The sequence below is a fragment of the Cavia porcellus genome, unplaced genomic scaffold (assembly GCF_034190915.1).
Source record: "Cavia porcellus strain 051 isolate PalLab524CR breed Dunkin Hartley unplaced genomic scaffold, mCavPor4.1 scaffold_7, whole genome shotgun sequence".
NCBI classification, from domain to species: Eukaryota; Metazoa; Chordata; class Mammalia; order Rodentia; family Caviidae; genus Cavia; species Cavia porcellus.
The window spans coordinates 26,249,343-26,276,951 of record NW_026947490.1 but is presented as its reverse complement, the minus strand read 5'-3'; the positions used below and the strand labels follow the sequence as shown (position 1 = coordinate 26,276,951).

The 27,609-nt window shown below is 41.0% G+C and overlaps 2 protein-coding genes across 2 annotated transcripts in view; both read left to right on the top strand.

The window, feature by feature from the left end:
• Nucleotides 1-212: 212 nt before the first annotated feature.
• Nucleotides 213-27,301, top strand: Pla2g4c (phospholipase A2 group IVC). The gene is given in 12 exon segments (XM_063254018.1): nt 213-628; nt 823-963; nt 4,643-4,756; nt 4,758-4,804; nt 4,807-4,829; nt 15,215-15,329; nt 17,317-17,478; nt 22,477-22,643; nt 23,788-23,969; nt 24,097-24,148; nt 26,152-26,222; nt 26,224-27,301. Coding segments are annotated over 12 exon segments (1,587 nt in total). The 5' UTR covers nt 213-260; the 3' UTR covers nt 26,369-27,301.
• The window catches only part of Cabp5 (calcium binding protein 5), a 25,086-nt gene continuing 21,346 nt past the window's right edge, over nt 23,870-27,609 (top strand). Inside the window, exons 1-2 of the mRNA XM_003461345.5 lie at nt 23,870-23,969; nt 27,475-27,572. The gene's annotated coding sequence lies outside the window, so the exon portion shown is untranslated. The remainder of the gene's footprint in view (nt 23,970-27,474; nt 27,573-27,609) is intronic.

Below are 27,609 nucleotides of genomic sequence, written 5' to 3'. Positions count from 1 at the left end.
AGTCCCCCTGTGGATTACCAAAGTCCTCAGCTGTTCCAATCCCCTAGGTAAAATGTAATAATATAATATATAATACGCCCGCATCCTCCTGTGTACTTTAAATCATCTCTAGGTTACTTATAATACCTTGTGCAACATTAATACTATGCAAATAGTTGTTATTCTATATTGTTTTGGGAATAATGATCGAGAAAAGGTCAGTACATGGTCAGTCCAGACTGTTTTCCTTCTCATTTCTGACCTATTAGCTATATTCACAAATGCAAAACCTACAGATATGGAGGGCAACTGTATTTGTACTCACTGGACATAAAAATGTGATAATTTCTGCAAATCCTCACTATCAGATATGCTATATTCTTTATTTACCTTTTCAATTCTACCTGCATATCCAGGCACTTTTGCATTTCATCACTGTAGGGCTGCTGCCTACCTTTTTGGGCTGCACCACTCCAGATAAACTGTTTCTTTCTCATGGCAATTTTTCTGGAGTTTATTATTTTCATTTTGTTCTGGGAAGTGTTATGGTTTCCATCCTCCCTGGGCTGCAAAAAGAAGAGCAGGAGGTTGTGGAGAAACGCAGGAGCCAGGTGTTGAAGGGTCTGGAAAAACTGAGCACCAAAGCCAATGAGATGAGTAATGGGGAGCTTGGGGGCCCCAGGATTGCACCTTTTGCACCTGGGTTGGGGCCCAGCTCAGTTAGGATTAGCAGAAGGGGAGGAGGTAGAGAGTACAGACTTACATGGCCAGAGAAGTGATGTGTGACAGGCAGCACCTGACTCAAGAGAGTCTTAGATCCCTGTCTTGTTCTCAACCCTGTCCCCAGGCACTCGTGATTGCTGTGCTGGGCTCTGGTGGGCGGCTGTGGGCCCACATCGCCTGCATCGGGGTCCTGAGTGAGCTGAAAAGTCTTGGCCTGCTGGATGCTGTCACTTACCTCTCGAGAGTCTCGAGGTCCACTTGGTAAGTGTACATTTCAGGATAGGAGGTAGTGCCTGACGTCCAAATGAGAGATTTTTCCTCCTGATACCAAGTTCAGGCTCTTTTCTTTTTCTCCCTTCCTTTCCTCCCTCCCTTTCTTCCTTTATTCATTGCTTCATTTCTTCCTTCGTTCCTTTCCTGAGGATTAATCTTTTGAACTGAGCTATATCCCCAGCCCTTTTCAATTTTTTTTTTATTTTGAGAGAGAATCTTGCTAAATCATTAAGTTGTCCAGAATGAACTCAAACTTTAGATCCTTCCTCAGTCTTCCAGAATACTGGGGTGACGTGTGTACCCTCATGCATGGTTTCTTTTCTTTTTCAATTAAAAGATAACTGTACATCAGTGTGATGTTTCATCACACATATATATTGCATATGGACCACTCCACATATTTATATTTTCCAGCATCTCAGACCTTTATTATTTCTTTGTGATATAAACATTCAAAATCCTCTCTCGTACATATTTTGAATTGTATGGCCCAATACTGTAAACTATATTCATTGTCTGAGTGATAGAATGTCAGAAATTATTCCTTCAATCTGGCTGTGCCTTTGAAGATGAACTTCTTTGTTAATGACCTTCTTCCCCAACTCTGTCTTCTCACCCTTCAATCTCTCTGCATTCTGGTTACCAGTATCCTACTGCCTCTCTCTGTGTCTGTCTCTGTCTCTGTCTCTGTCTCTGTCTCTGTCTCTGTCTCTTTCGCTGTCTCTCTCTCTCTCTCTCTTTTGAATTGAACCTTTTTCTTTTTTGCCTGCCAGTACTGGAGATTGAACTCACACTGAGTTAGTTATATTCCCCAGTTAAAGTTAGTTATATTCCCCAGTCCTTCTTTTACTTTTTAATTGTTTTATTTTGAGGCAAGTTCTTGCCAAGTTGCTCACATAGGACTTGAACTTGTGATTCTTCTGTGTCAGCCTCCCGGAATGCTGGGATGACATTTGCGGCCATTGTGTCTGGATCCGCTGTCCTTTCTGACACTACTAATTCAACTCTCTAACACCACAGGGTGTCCTGCAATTTAATTTTATCCTGACCTTGTCCACCTGGAGTGAGCATCCAGCCCACAACCCCTCCTCTACCCAGACACCAGAGGCAAGCTCCTGGCCACTAGCACTTCTGAGAGACTGAACATAAATTGGGGACTCCCAAGACTTTTTCCTAGGTTTGATAATTTCCTGGAATAGCTTATGAAAGTTAGCGGTACACTTTTATTATGTTTTATGGTTTATTAAAGGAGGCAGTTCAGGCACAAATGGTGGCTGAGCAAAGGACAGGCACACAACCCTCCCATCGCTTCTCCTGACACACAACCCTCCCTGCTCCCAGGGGCTCCTGGCACAAGCATAAGCACTTTCTGCAGACTTTTTTTTTTGGTCTTTTTTGAGATAGGGTCTCGCTATGCAGTTTGGGCTGGCCTTGAGCTCACTTTGTAGCCCAGGCTGATCCTCTTGCCTTAGCCTCTCGAGTGCTGGGATTACAGGTGTGAGCCACCACGCCCGGCTTCACAAGCACTTTCTGAACCTGTTGTTTAGGGATTTCTCTGCAGGCCTCATTACATATGTGTGTTTGGCTAAATCATTGGCCACTGGGGATTGAGCCCAACCACCAGCTCCTCTCCATTCCTCTTCCCCCAGAAGTTGCAGGAGCTGAAAGTTTTAAGCTTCTCGTCATGGTTTGGCCTTTCTGGTGATCAGTACCCATCCCAAAGCATTTCAAGGCCCTCTGTCCCCAAGAGCCATCTCAGCTACCACCCTTATCCTCAAGAACTCTAAGGTTTTAGGAGTTCCGTGCTGAGAACTCAGGACAAACACCAAATGTCTCTCTTAGCCCCCAAAAGTTCTGGAACAAATATAATAATTATTTGCTGACATTCAAGGACCTTTACATGTTCAGGTACACTGTTTACACTTTAGGTGCATAGACTGTAGCCCAGACTCCTAGACTGTGACTTCCTATGACTTTGCAGACTAGATACAGAGAATTGCAAAGTGCTGTGCAGGACTTTCTCCTGCTCCAGGCCACACAGGACAGGTAGGAAGAACTGGTGCCTGGACATCTGCTTCCAAAGCAGGGTGCACACTCCTAGTAAATCTTGGCACGTTTTCAGTGCAAGAGCTAAGTCTGCACTGGGTTTTGAGCTGTGTATGGAGAATGAGGTTAGTGGGGAGAAAGGCATAAACAACAGAGCCTCAGAGCTAGGGGGTGAGGCAGGTCCTACGGGTCACACCTAGGAGTCCTGTGTCCCTCCAGAGATTAACATGATAAGTGATGGAGTTTGAGGGTCAGCAGGCCTGCCCTGTTTCCAAATTAAAGGGTGCTGTTAAGCTCTGAAGCACAGGACTTTTTTCCTTGTTGCTTCTTGGAGGTCCATCGTGCTGCAGCCTGTGGATAAGAAGGAGGGTCTGCATTCCAACAGCTTGGTTCCAATCCTAGACCTCCAGTCTCCTTAATTGTCAAAGAGATAACAGTACTGACCTCACAGGGCTGCTGTACTAAAAACACAACACATGTGAAGCTTCCAGATCACAGTTATCCAAGAGAAATGTAACACAAGTTACATCTGTTGATTTGACTTTTCTAGTAACCTCCATGAAAAAGTAAAAAGAAACTGACATTAACCATCATGGTATATTTTCTTTTTAATTCATTATATCTGAAACTTTAATATTTGGCCTAAAAGTAATGAAGAAATTATTAGTGAGCTATTTGACATTCCTGTTGTCAAACTGTACATTCTCAGTACTTTCTGAGTTTTTCATTGGGTGTGGTAGTATAGGCCGCTAATTCTAGCTTTCTGGGACACTGAGGAAGGAGGATCACAAGTTTGAGCCCAATCAGGGCCACTTAGGGAGACCATATCTCACAATACAAAATTAAAAGATTTGGGGATATAGATTAATGTAAAGGACCTTGGTTCAATCCACAGTACCAAGGGGAAAAGGTTTCAGCTCAACTTGTTCCAAATGCACTGAAAAATTTCCCAGTAACAAAATGGAATATCAATGTTTAAATTTGAGTTCAAATATTTATTAAGTGAACAAATGGATATCAAATCTCTGCAGTAGGAGCTAGCACAGGCAAGGTGTTCCTGTCTGAAACATCTTCTCTACCAAGACTTGTCAGATTTTTGCTCCAAGGCAGTGTTCAGTAAATAAAGTGTGAAGATGGCAGATTGTCTAGAAACAAATTCAGTTCATTTTTGTATTCCTTGTGTGGTATTGGGAAAGTTACTTATCCTCTCTGGGCCTCAATGGCTCCCTCTATAAATTGAGAATAATCTTATTATTCCTGTTTTGGTTGGTTACAAAGATGATGTATGTTGATAACATTAAAAACTGTAGACAACTCTTTGTAGCAATCCCACGTGAACCCTCCATACATTTTAGTCTGGAAAAATATTATTTGGCTTTCTGAAGTCATTTCTTCTATTTCATTCTCATTTCCTACCTGTAAAATGGAAGAATTACTCCAGAGGATGTTGGATGCCTCCGTGGAGTTTTATCATTTGTAGTCTTGTTTGCATTAAATAAATTGATTATCCATTTTCTCCTATTTGTCACCTATTCTTAGAGGGAATGGCCCGTTCCCCACCCTCCAGCCTTCCCTGTGTACATTTCCAACCATCCACCCATTCCCATTTCTCTGCCCACAGGGCACTGTCTTCCTTCTACACCAAGGATGGGGACACAGATGCTATAGAGGCTGAGCTGAAGCATCGATTTGACCAGAAGGAGTGGGACTTGATTCACAGCCTAAAGAAAGTCATCGGCAGCGAAGTTGGAGAATTACTCTCTGACCGACTTTTGGGCCTCCATAGTGTTTCCAGACAAACCAGGAGTGTAAGTCACCCCTAGCTGAGACCTGGGGCTCTAGGCTGGAAGTTATCAGAGATCTGGACCAACATCTCCGTTATAAAGTCTTAAGAGTTTCTCTTCCTTTTTCTTTGCTTTTCTCTTCTTTCTTTTTTTTAAATTTTCTTTAAAAGGAAAAAGAGAAAAAACAAAACAAAACAAAGCAGTGTAAGGGTACAAGTAATATAGAACTACAAAAAAAAAAAAAAACAGTAAGAAATCACCGGTTAATAGATTACATATTATCATCTTAGAGATAGTTGCTCAAATCACAGTATCAAAGCATACAAAGTGGACACTCAAACAGTGAGACTGCAAACAGTTGTGTTCAATGATCCAACCAAAAATATTAATATGGTCAGCTATTTAACACCCCTAAACACACTTGCAGTTGTATCATTTAGAACTCTTTTATTTTGCCCTCTCTTTTTTACAACAAAATTTACACATGTTGGGTTTTATTACTCCTTATTTCTTATTACTTTTTTTTGGTGGGGGGAGAGAATAAAGTCAAATATGGCAAAACAAAGCTGTCAGTCAAACCAAGGATAGACATAGCACATGATGTACAACAAGTACAAGGTTATCAACAATGGTTATTAACAATGTCTCTTGTTTCCTTAAAAAAATTGTCTATCTCATTAGGTATTATAAAGTTGAACAAAACAGTAGAGAACAAGACCAATAAAACTTAAGCATTGTAAACATTATAGGACTTCCAAAGGAGACAATAGTCAAACCAGAATGGGCATCTTAGTGAATCTTATTGCCTGCAAAGTAGTTGCCTATACCCTCAAACTTGATACTATCATACAGAATGGAACAGAGTCTAATCAGTCAAAACAAGGTAGTGGGAGTATTACAGGACTTCAAAACAAGTTAATAGAAAATCAAAAAAGTTACTATTATATACCCTGCTAATTTTTAAAATTTTTTCCCTTAATTAAGACAAACATAAAAAATGACTAAATAATTTTTTAATGAATAAGGCAGGGATTGAGATAAAACAGGACATAACAATATAATAATATAGGTCAAAGCATGACTGTTTCAGCAACCTAGTGGTTCACCACCAAATAACCCGACTTAATAGTAGTTACCATAGTGTCTGTCTTTTTCCTTGAAATATTTGAATAAAACTTCATATACTATAGCTTCAAGTATTTCCATATCAAGAAGCCCAGAATAAAGCCTTTACAATTAATAAGTGAAAACTTTATGAGGCTTCAAGGCCACATAATGGGGAATCATAATTACCACATATTTTTATATATTTGAATCATTACTTACATTAGGGAAACTATTTGGTATTCATACATGCGAGATTGATTTATTTCACTTATGAGTATGGTCTCAAGCTGCATCCATTTATTGATAAATATCTTAATGTGATCCTTCTTTATAGCTGAATAATACTCCATTGTATAGAAATACCACAACTTTTTTATCCATTCCTCAGTTGATGGACACTTGGGTTGTTTCAAAGAACTGGCGATTACAAATTGTGCTGCTATAAACATAGGTGCACATATATCACTGTGGTATGATGCTTTCAGTTCTTCTGGGAATATGCCTAGAAGTGGAATAGCTGGAATAAATGGGACTTCCAATCCCAGCTTTTTTTTTTTTTTTTTTTTTTTTTTTTGCGGTGTAAGGGTACACGTAATACAGAACTACAAAAAAACAAAACAAAACAAAACAAAACAAACAAAAAAAACATAACAGTAAGAAATCACCTGTTAGTAGATTACATATTATCATCTTGAAAATAGTTCCTCAAATCACAGTATCAAAGAATACAAGGTGGACATTCAAACAGGGAAACTGCAAACAGCTGTGTTCAATGATCCAAAAACATTGATATAGTCAGCTATTTAACACCCCTAAACACACTTGCTGTTATATCCGTTAGAGCTCTTTTTCTTTTTTTTTTCCCTCTCTTTTTTACAACAAAATTTACACATTTTGGATTTTATTACTCCTTAGTGCTTATTACTTTTTTGGGGGGGGGAAGAATACAGTCAAATATGGCAAAACAAAGATGTCGGTCAATACCAAGGATAGACATAGCACATGGTGTAGAACAGAGTACAAGTTTAACAACAATGGTTATCAACGTTGTCCCTTGTTTCCTTAAAAAGAATTGGCTATCTCATTAGATATTATAAAGTTGGACAAAACAGTAGAGAACAAGACCAATAAAACTTAGGCATTGTAAACATTACAGGACTTCCAAAGAAGACAATAGTCAAACCAGAATGGGTATCTTAGTGAATCTTATTGTCTTCAAAGTAGTTGCCTATGTCTTCAAACTTGATACTATCATATAGAATGGAACAGAGTCTAATCAGTCAAAACAAGATCGTGGGAGTACTACAGGACTTCAAAACAAGTTAATAGGAAATCAAAAAGAGTTACTATTTATATATCCTAATTGTTTGAATTTTTTCTTTAATTAAGACAAACATAAGAAATGACTAAATAATTTTTTTAAAACAATAAGGGGGAGATTGAGATAAAACAGGACATAACAATATAACAATAGAGGTCACAGCATGACTGTTTCAACAACCTAGTACTTCACCACCATATAACCTGACTTAATAGTAGTTACCATAGTGTCTTTTTCCTTGAAATATTTGGATAAAACTTCATATACTCTAGCTTCAAATATTTTCATATCAAGAAGCCCAGAATAAAGCCTTTCTAATTAATGAGTGAAAACTTTATAAGGCTCCAAGGCCACCTAATGGGGAATCATGATTACCACATATTTTTATATATTTGAATCATTACTTACATTAGGGAAACTATTCGGTATTCACACATGCGAGATTGATTTATTTCACTTATGAGTGTGGTCTCAAGCTGCGCCGATTTATTGATAAATATCTCAATGTGATCCTTCTTTATAGCTGAATAATACTCCATTGTATAGAAATACCACAACATTTTTATCCATTCCTCAGTTGATGGACACTTGGGTTGTTTCCAAGATCTGGCGATTACAAATTGTGCTGCTATAAACATAGGTGCGCATATATCACTGTGGTATGATGCTTTCAGTTCTTCTGGGAATATGCCTAGAAGTGGAATAGCTGGAATAAATGGGATTTCCAGTCCCAACTTTTTGAGAAATCTCCAGACAGATCTCCACAAAGGCTGTACCAGTCTACACTCCCACCAGCAGTGCAGGAGAGTTCCTTTTTCCCCACAGACTCTCCAGCATTTGTTGTCGGTTTTCTTGATCCTGGCCATTCTTTCAGGAGTGAGATGGTATCTCAGTGTGGTTTTAATTTGCATTTCTCTAATGACCAATGATGATGAGCATTTTTTCATGTATTTATTTGCCATTTGCATTTCTTCATCTGAGAATTGCGTATTCATCTCAGATGCCCATTTTTGGATTGTATCTTTGAATTTTGGAGGTCTGAGTTTCTTTAATTCTTTATATGTTTTAGACAAGAGGCCCTTGTCTGAGAGAGAGTTCACTAAAATCTTTTCCCAGTTTGTGGGTTTTCTTTTCACTATGCTGGAGATTTCTTTTGACATGCAGAAACTTTTTAATAAGAAGTGGTCCCAGTTATTGATTCTGGGAAGTATTTCCCGTGCGGTTTGAGTCCTGTTCATGAATTCTTTACCTACTCCTATGTCTCCAAGGTTTCTACCTAATTTGTCTTCCAATAGATTTAGTGTTTCTGTTTTAATATTCAGATCTTTGACCCATTTAGATTTTAATTTAGTACATGGTGATAGACATGGGTTTGGCTTTAGTTTTCAGCAAATGGAGAGCCAGTTTTTCCAGCACCATTTATTAAAGAGACTGTCGTTCTTCCAGTGAACCTGCTTGGCTCCTTTATCAAAGATAAGGTGGTTGAGTGTGTTCGTAGTTGTGGTTGTATCTTCTAATCTATTCCACTGATCTTCGGCTCTGTTTTGATTCCAATACCATGTTGATTTTACTACTGTTGCTTTGTAGTATAACTTCAAGTCAGGGATTGTGATGCCTCCTGCTTTGCCTTTGCTGCTTAGAATTGCCTTTGCGATTCTAGGTCTCTTCTGGTTCCAGATGAAATTTAGGAGTGATTTCTCTAGATCTATAAGGTATGTTGATGGTATTTCTATTGGGATTGCATTGAATCTGTATAACAGTTTTGGGAGAATGGCCATTTTCACAATGTTTGTTCTTCCTATCCATGAGCAAGGGATGTCTTTCCATTTTCTGAGATCATCTTCAATTTCCTTTTTCAGTGTATTATAATTTTCACTGTATAAGTCTTTCACTTCTTTCGTAAGAGTAATTGCTAAATATTTCATTTTTTGCTTGGTAATGTGAAGAGTGTACTTTCTCTTATTTCCCTCTCTGTGATTTTGTTGTTCATGTATAGGAATGCTATTGATTTCTGAGTATTGATTTTGTATCCAGCCACATTACTGAATTTATTTATTGTATCTAAGAGTCTTTCAATGGAGTTTAGGAGGTCTTCTATGTAGAGTATCATGTCATCTGCAAACAATGATAATTTAACTTCTTCTTTTCCTATCTTTACCCCTTTTATTTCTCTTTCTTGCCTAATTGCTCTGGCTAGTACTTCCAGTACTATATTAAATAGGAGTGGTGATAAAGGACATCCTTGTCTTGTGCCCGATTTTAAAGTAAAGGCTTTCAATTTTTGGCCATTTAGTATGATGCTTGGCTGTTGGTTTGTCATAAATGGCCGTTATTATGTTGAGGTAAAGGCCATCTATTCCAATTTTCTGTAAAGTTCTTATCATGAATATGTGTTGGACCTTATCGAAGGCTTTTTCTGCATCTATAGAAATGATCATGTGATTCTTATTTTTGGCTTTATTGATATGGTGGATTACATTTGTTGATTTACGTATGTTGAACCATCCTTGCATTCCTGGGATGAATCCCACTTGGTCATGGTGTATAATCTTCTTGATGACTTGCTGGATCCTATTTGCCAATATTTTATTGAGGATTTTTGCATCTGTGTTCATTAGGGAGATCGGTCTATAGTTCTCTTTTATAGTTGGGTCTTTCTCAGGTTTTGGTACTAGAGTACTATTTGCTTCCAGGAATGACTTAGGAAGGATTGCTTCCCTTTCAATTTCATTGAATAGTTTGAGGAGTGTCCACATTAGGTCTTCTTTGTATTTCTTGTAGAATTCTGCAGTGAATCCATCTGGGCCTGGGCTCTTCTTGGTGGGTAAGGACTTAATTACATTTTCAGTTTCATTACTAGAGATTGGGTTATTCAACAGTTTTACATCCTCTTGATCTAGCTTTGGTACTTCATATGCTTCTAAGAATCTGTCTATTTATTCTATGTTATCAAACTTTTGAGAGTAGACGTTTTTGAAATAGGTGTTGATGATCCTCTGTATTTCTATTGGGTCTGTAGTGATTTCTCCTTTTTCATTTCTTATTGCATGAATTTGAGGTTTTTCTTCCCTTTTTTAATAAGGTTGGCTAGGGGCTTGTCAATTTTATTTATTCTTTCAAAGAACCAACTCTTTGATTCGTTGATTCTTTGGATTGTTTTCTTAGTCTCTATTGCATTGATTTCTGCTCTGATTTTTATAATTTCCTCTCTTCTTTTGGCTTTGGGCTTGACTTGCTCTTCTTTTTCTAGCTGTTTTAGGTGTAGCATCAAGTTATTTATTTATATTCGTTCTGTTTTCCTGATGTGGGAACTCAGTGCAATAAATTTTCCTCTCAAAACGGCTTTCATTGCATCCCACAGATTCCAGTAAGTTGTTTCTGCATTTTCATTTTCTTTTAGGTATTGTTTAATTTCTTCTTTAATTTCTTCTGTGACCCACTGATTGCTCAAGAGTGTGTTATTCAGTTTCCATGTGTTTGCAGAATTTTTGCAGTATCTTTTATCATTAATTTCTAATTTCAGAGCGCTATGATCCGATAACATGCAAGGGATGATTTCAACTCTTTTGCATTTGCTTAAATATGTTCTGTGAGCTAATATATGTTCTATTTTAGAAAATGATGCATGTACTGCTGAGAAGAATGTGTATTCTGATGTTGTTGGGTGGAACATTCTGTATATGTCTATCAAACCCATTTGTTCACAGGTGTGATTCAGTTTTGTTATTTCTTTGCTCATTTTCTGTCTGGTTGATCTGTCCCTTGGTGTCAATGGCGTATTAAGGTCTCCTGTTACAACTGTGTTACTGATAATTTGAGTTTTCATTTCTGTTAATAATTGTTTTATATAACTGGGTGCTCTGGAGTTTGGTGCGTACATATTTAAGATAGTTATCTCTTCCTTTTCGAGTTTTCCCCTTATGATTATGTAGTGACCTTCTTTGTCCTTTATGGTCATTGTTGGTTTAAAGTTCACGTTGTCTGCAAACAGAATGGCTACTCCTGCCTTTTTTTGGATTCCTACTGCATGAAGAATTGTTTTCCATCCTTTGACTTTCAGTCTGTGAGTATCCTTCTGGGTTAGATGGGTTTGCTGTAAACCGCATATGGTTGGATTTTGTTTCTTGATCCATTCTGCTAGTCTGTTTCTTTTGATTGGTGCATTGAGACCATTTACATTAATGGTTATTACTGTTAAATGCTGGTTAATTGTAGGAATGTTATCTCTCTGCTGTTGCATCTTTAGCTTTCTGTTCTGTTTAATTATTTGCTTTGCTTAGTGGTTTATTCCTTTGTGTATCTAAACTGTCTTTCAATATTTTTTGCAGGGTTGGTTTGGTGTTCCTGAAGTTCTTCAGCTGTTCTTTGTCATGGAAGTATTGTATTTCCCCATCAATTTTGAATGATAGTTTTGCAGGATACATCAGTCTAGGTTGGAAATCATTTTGCATTAGGATCTGGAATACTTCACTCCATGCTCTTCTTGACTTTATCGTTTGTGCTGAGAAGTCTGCTGTGATTCTGATAGGTTTTCCTTTATAACTGATCTGTCTTTTCTCTCTGACAGCTTTTGATAATCTATTCTTGTGTTGGATTTCTGGGATGGTGATTATTATATGTCTGGGTGTAGTTTTATTTTGGTTATGACTATTTGGAGTCTATGTGCTTCACTGATCCTGATGTCAGTTTCTGATCTCATGCTTGGGAAATTTTCAGCTATTACTTCTCTAAATATCCTCTTGACATCCTTTATGTTGTCTCCTTCTTTTTCATTAATCCCTATCATTCTTATGTTATTTCTCTTTGCATGATCTTGCAGTTGTTGAATTGTTGTTTCCTGATTCCTTGTTATTTTCAAAAGATCTTTCCTTTCCTGTTCACTAGCTGCAATCCTGTCTTCAAGGTCTGAAATTCTATCTTCACTTTCATTAAGGCGGTTTTTACAACTTTCAGTGGAGTTTTTTATTTCCTGTATATCTCTGTGCATCTGCATTATGTATTCTGTTTGTTTCTTATATTGCTCGTCTAGGGATTCTATCTTTTTGTTTAGTTCCTCCAATTTTTTATCTGTGTTTTCTTTAGATATATTTAGAATCTCTTTCATTTCTTTTATCATTTCATCTTTTACCTGGGAGATTATTTCGAGTTTGAATTTCTTTAAAGCTTCCTGGAGTTGCTTGTTAATTTCAGTAGCTATTGTGTCCGATATTTGAGGTGAATGGCATATATTTTCTTCTGTGTACATTGCTCCTAGGGTTTCTTGAGATGGGCTGGACTTTTGAGGTTGTAATTTGGTCTTTCGTTTTGTCATTTTCCTGTATTCCTGTGTTTCAAGTGTTATTTGAAAGCTTCCTCAGGGTCTGTTGGAAATCCCCTTCTACGGTTGCAGCTCCTGAGACTCTGGCACCCCCTTACCCCAAGCCTCTGGGCCTGCAGAACCAATGGCCCTCCTCTGCCTGTTCAGAACTCTCTTCAGTTTGATAAGCTGGGCCTCAGGGACACTGTGTGCCCACTTGCTCTTTGGAAGCTCCACAGCTCTCAAGTGCAGCTGGGATGCGGAGGTGGATGTAGCCACCTCAAACCCTCCTCTCCACTTCACTGCACCTGGAAGCCTGGAGGGTCTCAAACAGTCTGGGCTTTGGGCAGAGTGTGCTGAGCTCTCACCACTGGCCGTGGTGCCTCTGGAACCTGCGATCCTCCCCTGCTTGCGGAGACATCCACAGTACTCCAGGCCCACGGGGAGGCTGATGCAGGCACTCCAGATCCGCCCAGCCCCTCCTCTGCACACCGATGGTGAGGTGCGGGAGTCCCAATCAGGCTGGGCTCAGGGGATAGCGTGTGCCCGCCTACTTGTTGGAAGCTCCACAGTTCTCCAAGTGCAGCCGGGTTGGGGAGGTGGATGTAGAGGCCTCAAACCCACTTCTCCACTTCACTGCACCCGGAAGCCTGGAGGGTCCCAAACAGTCTGGGATTTGGGCAGAGTGCGCTGAGCACTCACCACTGGCCGTGGTGCCTCTGGAACCTGCGATCCTCCCCTGCTTGCTGAGATATCCATAAGTCCTCCAGACACATGGGGAGGCTGATGCAGGCGCTCCAGATCCACCCAGCCCCTCCTCTGCCTTTCTTTTCTTTTTTGAGACAGAATATCATTGGTTCAGGCTGGCCTTGAACTCACTATATAGCCCAGGTTCATCTCAATCTTTGCAGTGATTTTCCTGCTTTGGCCTTCCAGTGCTATTACAGCAATGTGTGTCACTGTATGCAGTTCTTTTTTCTTTCCTTTCCTTCCCCTTTTTTCCCCTCCCTTTCTTTTTCTTTTTGTTTTCTCCTCTTTTCCTTTTTCCTTTCTCCTCTTTTATTTTTTGATACAGAGTTGCTGTATGGTCCAGGCTTGTCTCAAACTTGCTATCCTTCTGCCTCAGCAAAGATTAGGATCACATCTGTGGGCCACAATGCTCCTCTCTGTACTTGCCTTTCATTCTTCTTACTTTGGGAAGACTGTATGCTTTTGTTTCTTCAGGTGCTTACTGGAAAATGCTTTCCTCAGACCCAAAGCATTCTTATCTTCACCCTCAAAGCCTTTGATCAACTGACCCTGGGATCCAACCCCAAAGTACCTGAAGGCATCACTTGGAAGGTCGGAGGCTACGTGGGTCCAAGCATATGTGACCCTCAAGGTGAGTATGTCATGGGCTGCCCTGCAGCTGTCACAGGGAAGGGTTAGGATGATTATGAGGCGGAAACCTGAAATACATTCTTCTCCCAGTGGATTCCTCCTATCTTTAACTTTTGGGTTGGGCTAAGCATTTGTCCTTTTCATAGAAAGAGGAGCAGCAGGTCATAGAAAACTATGGGTTTGGGATAGGGGAGGAGAAGGAAAGTGAAATGATTGATGACAGGGTTTGTATCAGACTGTATGGCCTAGGGGAATAGGTGTTTAGAAATGACAGTGTGGACCAGGTACCTGTGGGTGATATGAACATGGAGGTGTAAAATTCTCTCTATATTTCTCTGTATCTCTGCCTTTCTCTCCTCTTTTATGTTTGAATGTATGTGCATGTGTGTGTGTGGATAGGTAAGTAAGTGGTACGAGCACTTAACTAAGATCTATCCCTTTAAGTTCTGTATCTGCTTATTTCACTTAATATATAAATTTTCTGATACATAGGTTCCAGAAACCTACTCCACAGTATCCTTAGAGTTAGCAGTATGGTGTTGTATGCTTTGAAATATGTTAACAAGTAGGATGTTGTTAACCTGGTTTGTTTTTTAGAAATTGCAGGCACAAGCCCTGTGTTCATCTTCTGTTAGTGGCTGTTGACCACACAGATTTATGGAACACAGGAAATATTTGGAGGACTCATTCAGGGTTCACCCACTGGGTAGATTCCTTCTTCCCCAGTTGCATTTCTTCTGATGTAGTACATAATGATCCAGATGATTTCAAGCAAGGCTTTATTTATCACAATATATGTTTCCAATAACTAGAAATAAACCTTGCTTTTACACCAAGGCAGATTTGGGGCGAGCTCCAAGACAACAATGCCTTGTAACAATATTGTTCACCTGTTGAAAAATGGTCAAACCCCTAACCTTTGCAGCAGATAATCCTGAGTTTGGGTCACAGCGCTACCATTTTAGCTGGTAACCTTGGGGATCCCTTTACTTTTCTAATGAGCAGTTTTCTCAGCAGTAAAACATATGAATGACAGTATCATCTGATACTCCACTCTATCCAGAGGGAAGGATTGAGGAAGGAAGGGGTGAGAGAAATTGCCCATAACAACCCAGTGAGAACATGGTAGATACAGGAGAACAAGCAGAGCAGACAAGGTCCAGAGCCTGCACTTAAGCCACACATAAGGTACAAGGGAGAGACAAAATACATGGTAAGGATGAGTTGATGCTTCCCAGGAGACTGAGGAAAGGGACACATAAGACACTTGTTTTGAAAACCATTCATTGTACTTTCTCTCCAAAGCTGCATGACTCTTCCTTGTCCAGCATGACGAAGTACGTGGAGGAAGGGACACTCCCTTACCCAATATTTGCAGCTATTGATAGTGACCTGCACCAGAGGGGAATAAAAGCCCAGGGTAAGCATTTGGAGGGTGGGACTGGCAGGAAGACATTGAAAGGCACTGAGTGAAATGTGAGGCTGTTGCCTTGGAGACACCAGGAAGTAAGAAAAATTCTAGAAGAAGATTGCCAGGATAGGACGCTCAGCCCGTGGAAGCATGAAGGAACCTCCCAGCAATCATCAGCACACACTATCTTTGCGTAGATCAAAAAAGTTGTAATGGGGGCTGGGGATTTAGCTCAGCGGCATAAGTACCTGCCTTGCAAGCAGGTGGTCGTGAGTTCGATCCCCGGTACCGATAAAAATGAAAAAGACCAAAAAAAGTTGTAATGAAAATATTTCAAGCACTGAGGCAGAGAGGGGAGCAGTGTTCCTCACTTTTTACTCCTCATCTTCCTCTCTGATTCTAATTACCACTTAAGTGCTGATGGCTTTCCAGACATCCTAGATTTTTTTTTTAATTGTACTGGAAACTTTATTACAGTATATTGCAATTTTTGTTTTTAAATTGGTTTATCTTAATTACCTAGAATAATGAGTTTAACTGTGAAATTGTAATGCATGCACACAGCACTCTTGGGTCATATCCTCCACACCTCTCATTGACTCCCTTCTTTTTTAGTAGTCTTCCTTCTGCATTCACATTTTGACACTTCACTTGGTCTTTTGATCCCCAGTCTCTTTCCTGAGATTAAGACATTCAGACTCATTTTTCTAAGCGTGAAATGCTTTCATTTGTTCAACAAATATGTCCTGATTTCTCACTATCAATGAGGCATGGTACAGGTGCTCAGATGTGTTTTGGTAATTTGTGCTCAGAAGTCCCCAGAATGAATATGTCTTTCTCATTTGGACCCTTGTGATATTTTTCCACCAGAGTGTATGGAAATGAAATACTTCTTTCCACAACCCTCATGATTCCATCCTCTTACCCAAGACTTCTAAGTCATCTCTTCTCATAATCTGTGATCCCATAATCCAAGTTTATCCTGGAGTGAGTATCATAGTGAGTGGGTATCATAGTGTCTTCAGAGGGTTCTGTGTGTGTGTGTGTGTGTGTGTGTGTGTGTGTGTGTGTGTGTGTCATAGTGTCTTCAGAGGGTTCTGTGTGTGTGTGTGTGTGTGTGTGTGTCATAGTGTCTTCAGAGGGTTCTGTGTGTGTGTGTGTGTGTGTGTGTGTGTGTGCGCGCGCCTGACCTTGAACTTGCAATCCTTTGCCTTAGTCTCCCAGAGCACTTTGATTAGAGGCATGTGCCATCATGCCCAGATTTAATAATTCTTATAATTAGTTCCCCACTGGTCTTCTTATACCAAGCTGTCACCTCTTTCCACAACTGTTTTTTCTTTCTTTCTTTCTTTCTTTCTTTCTTTCTTTCTTTCTTTCTTTCTTTCTTTCTTTCTTTCTTTCTTATCGGTGCCGGAGATCGAACTCATTGACTGCCTGCTTGCAAGGCAGGAGCTTACGCCGCTGAGCTAAATCCCCAGCTCCACAACTGTTTGATCAAAGTTTCCAGAACAAAAAATTTCCTGCCTTGAAATATTCCTTGGCTCCAGAGAGATTTCTGTGCTGTTTTGTGTCTGGACTCTTTTGTACTCCCACACCCTGTGAAGTTGCATCTTCAATGAGATGGAGGAGAAAGACAGAATGAGGGCTCAAGTTTGGAGAAATATTGGAAACAGAATATTTTGGAACTAGTACTGCTTGTAGCTAAATAATGATTTCAAAGATCTGAGATGAAATCCCCAAGTGGTTTCTGAGAACACACAGTCTGTCTCTAGTATACCAATGTCTTGGTTGTCATTTTTCATTTCATAGATTCTATTTTTTTTTCTGAGACAGGGTCTTTCTATGTAATGCAGGCTGACTTTGAGCTCATTTATGCAAGTGCTGGGATTATATAGGTGTATCCCCTGCCTGGGCATAGATTCTCCCCATCCCCACCCCAGGACCTGATGCTTTGCAAGCTGTGTGCTCTGTCTCACCCTTTGTACTGTCTCCCCAGACATCTGGTTTGAGTTTACCCCTCACCATGCTGGCTACCCAAAATTTGGGGCCTACATTCCTGTAATCTACTTTGGAAGCAAATTTCAGGAGGGAAGCCTGGTCAAACCTGAGCCCGAGCAAGACTTGTCCTTCCTGAAAGGTAGTATGGGGTCAGGCAGATGCAATTAAATGGGGTGAGAGGTGGAGATGCAAAAGCACCCCTCATGAGGGTCTGGCTCCATCTACCTCCTGCATTTCTGCAGGTGTATTCAGAGATGTGTCCTTCCTTTGGAGTCTTCAGTTTCTCTCTGGTCTCCTTAATATGACAGATGCCAGGTGCCTTATTGAATGACCTGGAAGACATGGTTTCTTAGAAGGCTCAGTGTTAGGGTTGCAGCTTCCCACAAACACATTCAGATGTGGATAACTTACACTCACTCACACACACACACACACACACACACACACACACACACACGCATGCACAGAGCACAGAACCTCGCAATGGTATGAACTTGAGGATATATGGATAACCAGTTAATCAGCAAATCAGTTTGAAATGCACCATGAGTCCCAGGTGACAGTGCCCAGACAGAAATAGTAGGAAGACTCTTGTCTTCCTACTTCATTCTACTCCCCTGGAAATAGCTTCTCCATATACATAGTCACCAGAGCCAGGTCCTTAGATAGTCACCTCTGATCTTCCCTTTTCCCTTGTGTGGCAAATCCATGTGGGATGTGACTCCTTTTCATCCCATCTCCATGTTTCCATAGTCCGTCCGTATCCATCCATATCCACCGCCAACCCCATGCTACTGTCACTTGTCACCAGGATTGTTAGTTTTTCAGCTTGCTCACTAGGTTCTGAGTTCTTACTTTTTTTCTGTTTTTGTCTTTGTTTTGCTTTGTTTTTTGAGACATAGTCTGGCTATGCTGCCCAGGCTGGTCTCAAACTTATGTGCTCAGTGATCCTTGCCACTCAGCCTCCTAAATTGCTGAGACTACAGAAATGCACTATCACACCTAGGTCAAGATCTTTCTCCTCCATTCTTTTTCCTCCTACCACTAGAGGTTGAACCTAGGGGCTTTGCACTGAGCTACATCCCCAACCCTTTTTTAAATTTTGAGGCAGGGTGTCACTAAAGTGCTGGATTTCACAGGCTGGGCTCAAACTTGTAATCGTCCTGGGGCTTCAGCTTTCCAGAGTGCTAGAGTTACAAGCATGCACCCCACATCTGGTTCTCAAGTTCCTACTTTCTGACTCCAGAAAGTATCAGATGTAAATGCAATCATACAAGATTTGTCTTTTTGCGATTGGCTTATTTCATTATGCATCACATTTCAAGGTTAATCTGTATTGTATAGCACAGAATTTTCTTTCTTTTTAAAGGCTAAATAATATCCATTTGTATGTAGATCACACTTTTCATTTATCTATTCTTTTGTGGATGAACATCTGAGTCACTGCCACCTGTAAACAATGGGAGAACGTTGCCATGAATATAAGTATATAAATGTCTGAGGCCTGCTCTCAGTTCTTTTGGGTTCACACAGAAGTAGAATTGTTGGATCATATAGTGATTATGTTAATTTTTTCCAAGACCACCATAGTAATTTCCATAATGGCTACATCATTTTATATTCTCACCAACAGCATGCAAAATTTCCAATTCCTCTATATCCTTACCAACACTGTATGTGTCATGGTTTAAATTTTTAAAATCATAGCATCCTACTGTCAATCTCTATGTGCATTTTGACAACTTGTTCATTATGGCTCCCTGTATCAAACACTAATGTGTTTGGTTGAGGTCATTACCAAACACAGTGACCTAAAGACTTGTGGGTTTAATTGTCTGATTGAAACAAAACAAATTGGGTCTTTTGGGTCCACATAGAAGTAGAATTGTTGGATCATGTAGTGATTATGTTAATTTTTTCCAAGACCACCATATTACTTTCCTTAAAACAAAACAAAACAAATCACACGTAGACAGCTGATAACATTGGGTTAGCTGTGCCACATTCAGCATAAGGACTCAGTACTAATGTTCACCTCTGTGCTAAACTCTTCTGCATCACAGCATGGCTGTTGCATCAGATCAGTGTGCTCCTTTTTAGTTAATGGCAAGCACTTTCCAGAAATCCCTACTGTGTTCTGCACTGACCAGAGCTTGACCTCTACTTAGCTGCAAGGGATGCAAGGAGACATTGGGAGAAGTGGTGATAAGCACTGTGCTTGAGATGACTTCATCCCTAGCAGTGAGCTGGCTCTTTCCATGGAATAGAGCAGTCATGAGAACAGGCACTTTGTCTGGCTTGTTCACTGCTCCCTTCTAGAAGAGCTCTTGGTGCCCCACGATTACCTCATGAATATCTACTGAACTGAAGAAGCATTTTCCTCCCCAGTGAAGATATAAACAGCACCTTATGCAAGCCTCTGGGTGCTTTGTATAGCCAACCATATCAGCCACATGACAGAGTTTTAGTTTTATTTCCATTTTCTCTGCATGATTATGGGGAAGTACTCTGGCTAGCCTTGAAGAAATTAAAAGCTTTCTTTTGGGTGAGTATTTGGAGAATAGAAGAGCTAAAGCCGAATGATGTTTTGTGCAGGGAGTTTATCATATTTTTCTTATGCAGGGAAGAAAAGAGATCTGTATGTCATGTTTAGCAATTGCATTTTCTAAATCTGTCATCATCTCTTAAGGTTTCACTGGGGCAGCCAGTATAACTACAGAGTGGCCAGAAGTGAGAGGCCCCATGGGAGGTGTATTCTGACACATGTGTGCTTTGAGACCTCTGGAGAGTTACTTCACCTCTCTGTGTTTCAGTTTCTGCATCTGAAACATGGGCTAATAATCATAGTACTTATGAAAATTCAGTGAGTTAATCACTCTAAAGGATATAGATAAAAGCATTAAGGAGTAGTAGTCATTATCTGTCCTGTTCCATAATCATTATAATAACTCTGAAAGGTAAGTGCTATGATTGCCTGAGTTTTGCCTGAGAAAAACTTAGCTACAGAGCTAGTGATTATATTTTGCAGAGAGACATTGTCTTGGGCTTTCTTGCAGATGAGTTATTGAACCAGAGAGAAAAAGTGAAAAAAATTCATTTGGCCCTGAGAGGTAAGCAAGTCACAATTGGTGGGAGTCACTTGTGATTATGTAGGCCAGCCACTGGCCTTGGAATGTCACATCCGATGAGCATTTGTGGTCAATTACCCAAGGAAGTGCTATTACTGCCTCCACCGCTCAGGTAGGAATGGCTGTGAATGTGTCACCCAGAGGTCCTGGGTTGGAATCTCAGTCTTCTATGCAACAGTGGTGGAAGGCAAGTCCTAACAGGGTGATAAGATTCCCAGGCTCTTCACTCATGAATGGTTTAGGTAGTTGATATCACAGAGGTGAGTTAATTATTGCAAAAGCAGGTTTGTTGTAAGAGCAAATCTAATCCACTCTTGCTTGCTTGCTCTCACGCTCTGCTGCCCTTCTCCTTTTAACCTTCTCCCACGGGATGATGCACAAGAAAGCTCTTGCAAGGTATCAGCATCTTGAAGTTGTACTTATCAACCTCCAAACGGTGAGAAGTACATGTCTTTTCTTTACAAATTACTTAACCTGTTATAACATCCCAAACAGACTAAGGTAGAAATCAAGAGGCATATATCTTTAGGGAATGTGTCCAAGGATCTACATCCATCCAGGAGGTGGCAGAATTGGGGTTCAAAGCTAACACACTGTGTCCCTAGCACCCATGTGCAGAGTTGCCCATGTACCCTAGTGCATCTGGGATCCAAATGATCAGAAAGTGGGCACAGCTTGAAACAATGAGAAAATCTAGAAGAAAAGTATTTTTCAAGACTCTAATGGACTAGGAGTCCTAAAAAGCGTGAAACAGAAGGAAAGCAAGGCAAAAAATTGATGGAGAGTGGAGAGTCTGGGACACAGGAGTCAGGGCAAGAAAAGCTGTATTGTATAAAGCAAGAATCCCCAGAGTGCTGTTTGTTTGTTTGTTTGAGACAGGATCTCACTATGCAGTTCAGGCTGGCTTTGAACTCACTGTGTAACTCAAGCTGGCCTGGAACTCCTGCCTCAGCTACCTAAGTTTAGGGATTACAGACATGCACCACCACATCTGGCCCCCAGATGCTTTGACTTAAGTTGCAAAGAATGTATACTTGGCTCATGAAAAAAATAATATGGGTTGGGTGACCAGTCTGAGCCAGTCTCTCAGGTGGCAACTCAGGGGTTGAGCTGCATGTATCTTGTTACTCCAGAGTCTCTGTGTTCCATGAGAGCTGAAGGGTCATGAAGGGCTTTTATGGCCATGCCTGGACATAACATGTATCATTTCTAGTCACTTCCTGTGAGCCAGAATCAGTACAAAGCCCTCACTACTCACAGGGGAGGCTGGCAAAAGTCACCCTGTCTGTACAGGAAAAAGCAATCCTGGTGAGCACAGAGCAGGGTTGCCTCCTCACAGGCCAGCAGTCAGGGCCCTCCCTCAGTAAGTAAGCCTGTGATAATGAAGGCCAATAATTTGGGTGATGTAAAAACAATGGAAATTTATATTTTCTGGAGGCTGTAACTCTAGGCTAGGATATAGATTCTGGTAGAGGCAAGCTCTGGGAAGAACCCTCTTCCTGGGACAGACTGCCAATTCCTTATATCCTTACAAGCCAGCATGCTAAGAGAGCTCTCGAGTTCCTTTTAAAGGACACTCATCCCTTTCGTGTGAGCTTCAACCGCACGACATAGTGCCACCCAAAGCCGCCACTTCTTAGTGCATCCCACTGGAGATTAGGATTTCAGGTTCGTCTCTTCAGAAGCAAAACTGGAAGGAAGGAAAGGGGTAGAAACTTGGCAGGATGTGGGCCCAGCCTGCTACTGAAGAGGCCCTGGGACATGAGTGTGGCCCTGAGACTCTGCCTCATTTGGAGCAAAGGAGTTGGGCTTCCAAGCCCCACTCACTAGCTAAGGTGTGCCCAAGAGGGAGGTCATTCTTGGCCATTCCCCACACACTGGAGCTACTCCATGAATTGCAGGTGAGAGATTTTACCAGGAAAGTCCAGAAGTTGCTTATTATGTGAACAGAGAGAATTACAAGGGGTTTTGGTGGGGAGGGTAGTCACGGTATCCATGCATTCTCATGGGCATCATTTGTCTCTGAGCAGGGGTCATTGAAGAAGACCTGCTGGATTTGGTGATGGTTTATGTAGAAGATCCAGATGCCCCCAGCATCCTGAAGAAGCTCCAGGGCGTACAGCAAGATCTGGAGGCTGAAGGGGGAGGTCTGTGCACAAGAAGCTGCTCCCAAACTGCTATGTGGATGGCAGAGAGAGTGGGGTGGGGGACATGAGAGAGAGGGGCCTGAGACACAGGCAGGCAGGTGAGTAGGAGGTGAAAACTTGCTTTGTCTTTTCCTTCATCCTCACAGTCTCTCGCAGGAAACTGTCAGGACACCAGTGGGCAGGTGGGAAATATCAGTGTGTCAAAGGAAGCTGATGAGCGTCCCACTATTATGCCAGGCTTTTCCATTGTGCCACTTGCATATCCCTAAGTTTGGTGTTCACAACAACCCTGTGAAATAGACAATCCTGGTATTCACAGTTTTCAAGTGATGCAACTGAGGGAGAGATTGAGTAACACATCCAAGGTGCCATAGGTTCTGAATAGCCATGCTGGCATCCAGACCCAAGCACTCTGACTCCAGTGTATATTACAACAATCCCATATGGCTAAAAGCCAGAAAATCCATGATCAGTAAGCACCAGAGAAAACTTCCTTTGCTAAATCATCTGAATCGTTTCTTGGCCTTTTGTCTAAGATCAAGTGTTAACTAATCCATGTTGGCTTTAGGATGTGGCATGAGCTGAACACATGAAGGACAGGATTAGACCTTCCAATTGCTGGTTGCTATAGGATAACCATAAAAGAGAAAGTAGTGGAGAAGAGCACAGGGTTACATCGCAGCCCCACCTCTGCCTGGCTGTGTGACCTCTCTGTTCCTTCGCATTTCTATTGTGTGTAATGGAGATAATCCTGCATTCCTCTTGATGTAGTGAAGGTTGAAGGATAGAATTCATGTGAAGTGCTTAGAGGTGGGCCTGGCATGTGCTAAGTGCTCATAGGTACACAGAATTAACATCTGGATGAGAAAGTGAGGGTTGAGCATCATTTAATTAGTGGATGTGGGTAAGAGTTGAGGTGGAGAGGACTTAGAACCAAATCTGAATACAGGCATAAAAAAGAACAGACAAAAGAGAGGCAAAATAGGAGATGGGAAAGTAGGAGAAAATAAGGCAATGTTGAAGTCACCAGTAGGTGAGGGAGGAGAGTTCTGCCTGGGGTAGAGACTGGCAGCAAGCAGGAGGAGGAGCTGCTGGGGCACTGCAGGAGGAGAAACAGATTGAGGTGTGCCCTGGCTGCTGGCATGTACTGTGTATGCACCCAGTCTGAAAGGGCAACCACCTGGGTTCCTTCAGGCAGAGGAAGCTGGTGAGACTAAACACAGATTGCTGTCTGAGATGGTTGAGAACTGGGACAAGATCTTCACAGAAGAGAAGGGAAAATACCTGAAACGACTGATACAGTGCTTCATGAAACCAAAAGAGGATTCCGACTTTATGTACATACTTCAGATTCTCTTTAACAGATATGATCTTTGGTAAGTGCCAACTCTATCAACCTGCGCCCTCTTCTTACTTGTCCACCTCTCTAGGAGAGGATGGAGGGGGTGACCAGATGTTCCAGTGCCATTCTTCCACCAAGAACATCCTGATTTGTTAATACAGGCCCAGTGTTTACAGATTGGAATGGACAGACGACTTGTCTGCCAGGTGGAGGGTAGACAAGCCATCCTTGGTGCCTTGAAAGCATCAAATGAGACCATCTCTGATGGAGTTAAAGTCCATCAGGAAAAAGGAAGAGAACAGGTTCTTGGTAGGAAATTTTCAGTGAGCTGCAGAAGAGACAAGACTGCTCACTGAAGCCTGAAAAGATCCAGGGGCAGCCTGTCCCATCCTGAAGCACCAACCCTAGATCTTTCCCCATCATGTTCCCCAAAGGCTGTCTTTTTTTAGGACTCATCCAGCATCCAGGCAGACACCGATTGCCCTTCTTATCAGCAAATCTTCAGCTCACCAAGGAAAGAAAGGAAAGGAAAACAAATCTCACTGTCAGCCCTTCTCTAGTTTTTCTTTTGCTGCCTTCCTCTTTTTCCATCTTAAAAATTCTTAATCATTGTTGAATGAAATCAGTCTGCTCATTTCCCTGATCTACAATTTTAATAGCAAGGCTGCCACTGCCTTGATGTCTTTGGATAGTTCTTGGCTAGGTTCCCATTAGATGGGGTTAAAGAAGAAGATGTCCTTACAAAAGTGATGGCTGGGAGGCAGCAGAAAAATGACAATGAGCTTGCCCAATGAAGGCCTTGGAAAGCCAACGTTGGCTCCTGGCTGTATCTCAGAGATGAGATATGCCCTTTTACCTTCCTTGAGTGGTCCGTGGAAAACGATGGTGGTTACCACACTCTAGTGTGCTTTTTTGAGCCAGGGTTTCACTATGTAGTTCAGGCTGAACTTGAACTCACTATGTATCCCAGGCTGGCCTTGAACTCATGATGATCCTCCTGCCTCAGCTTTCCAAGGATTAAGATTACAAATGTGTGCTACTGCCTCCAGCCTCTCTTACATACATTTTCCATAATGCCCTCACTTTGAGCTCAAAGAGGAGCACATATTTTTAATGTACCATGTTATAAAATGATGTGCATAGATATATTTGTGTGGCTAAGCATTGTGTATTTAAGTTAGAGCAAATCATTATGTTACATGCAACATTTTGTTACCTGTCTTGGTTCTGGATTCACAGCTCTGAAGATATTTTGGCGACTTCATCATCTTCCATCTCTTTATTTCTCTTTAAAAGAGAGAATATTTATAAAGTGTTCTGAAGCAAGCCTGGGAAGCAAGGAAGGATACCATTCTCTTCTTGCAGGAAAAAAATAATCTGGCTTTCTAGGCATACACTGCTGCAAACTTCTGTCCTAGGCTCTGTTCACTTACCTTAACCATTGACATCTTCATTAGGGCAGAAAGGGATGTTAGGCCAGGCTGACATGTAAAGTGAGGTGACATTAAATATTAAAGAGCCATGCAGAGAGGTCCTGGGATGTGTGGACTGCTAAAATACCATAGCAGAGCATAGGTTTTAAATGACTATTGTTTGCCAGATGTGTTGATCAGTGTTCTTCAAAGAATAGAACAATTTGGGTTTGCCTATATCTATACTATCAGCCCTGTACCTATGTAAGTTCTACATTTGCACATTCAACCAACTGTGGATCAAAACTATTTAAGTACATGTGTCTGTATTCAACATACACAGACATTTTCTTGTCATATTTCCTAAGCAATATACTATAACAACTACTGATATTGCCTTAGGTATCTCAGGGCATCTAAAGATGATTTAAAGTATACAGGAGGATGCACATGGGTTGTGTGTGAATACTATCCCATTTTACATAAGGAATTTGGGCAACATTGGATTTTGGTGTGCTAGAGGATGCAGGTCCTAGAACCAATACCCCATAATTATATATCTATGTCTGTTTATGTATCTGTCTGTAACTTTATCTCCCTATATATCTATTTACCTATCTGTATCTATATTCATCCATCTATATTTATTTTAAGAATTTGACCCAGGGGATTACATTGATTGGCAAGTTCCAGCTCCACAGGGCAGACCATATGCTGGGCTCTTTGCTGAGGTCCTGGTAGTCTCCAGACCCCATGGACCTTCTGGACAGTCCTGGAAACAGATCTCTGTTGTCCTCTTCTTAGACCATTAGGTCCACTGCTAAGTATTGCCAGGACCATGAGATCCCTTTTCCCCTGGTGGAACAGGATATGCTGCAGCTGCTACATCCTGAAAGAGGAAAACAGACCTGTTGTGATGCATTTCCCCCTGTTCAACAAAGACAACTGTGGAGGTAGATGTATGGGAAGAAGTGGGATGAGAAGCCACCACCAGGCCATGCTGCATGGGGATGAGTTATAGCTAAGGGACATTTGGCCTATCCTTCAACACCTGAAGGTCAAGAGTGTGTGAGCAGGAACCTTTGTCCTGTCTGCTCTGTGGTCTCCTGGAGATCTCCGTGTTTTTTGATTCAGTCTTTGGATGTTGCTTCCTCTCAGCAGGACATTCTTGTTCCCACTGAATATCCAACCCTTTCTGCCTCCATCCTCTGGTCACAGGTGAATAGCTGCCTTAAAGGTCCGGCATTCAGGATGAGTGGACCTGTGGGCATTGACCAAACTTTCCACTTTGGACTCTCAGAGCCTCTTCTCTGCTTCTTGAATGAGTCCTATCAGGAGTTCAAATGTGTCTGTCTTCTTCCTTCATTTAACAAACATTCATTTGTCACCTACAGTGCCTCAGCCATTGTTTCAGGCAATGTATGATACTGTAGTTAAAAAAAAAGACAGATTCTTTCCTCAGTGGAACATTCTGTAGGTAGCGGGTATAGATAATAAATCATATAGACAAATTTATAATGTAATGTGCCAATAAATCTTTACTTATGTTCATAGGTAAACACATATCTTGAGATCATAGTATTAAATGAAACAAATCAAACATAAAGCTGAAATATTGCATGATTTGTCTTATACAAGAAATCCAAAATATAAGTAAAGAGCAATAGATAATAGGAAGTAGAGAGGTCTTTTTCAAATGGGAAAGGGAATAAGAGATGGAGGGAGAAAGGAGGGAGAAAAGATAAAGGGGGTAAAAAAAAAGAATTGGAAAAAATGGAGATAGAGCTTTTGTAAATGGGAAGGGAACTGAGAGACAGAAGAAGTGGGATGAGGATAGCGGACCAAGAAGAATTAAGATGTGTGGTGTACATGTATCAATACCCCATAATAAATTCAATCATTATGCATGCAGCCATGTACTAATAAAAATTTAAACAGAAATTTAAAAACTCAAGTAGTGGACTAGCTGGATTTCATCCACAGTGATAGTTTGCAAACCCCCTAGCTAGGCGAAATCGGTGGACTGATTATTCAAACTTGTGGTACATTGTCTTTCTTTATTTGACTCTACTTCAGATGACATTCAGAAAGAGATTGACACATATAGCATTTTAAAATCTCTGACAGCTACCCAGAAGAGCTGTGACCCATCTCCCGGAACTGTCCAAGAAGAATGTCTGTATAAATAAGGAGAAGATCCTCAGTGAGATAAAGAACATGGTCAGGTGCGTGGGAAGCCAGGGCTGTGGGAATCCATGCCCC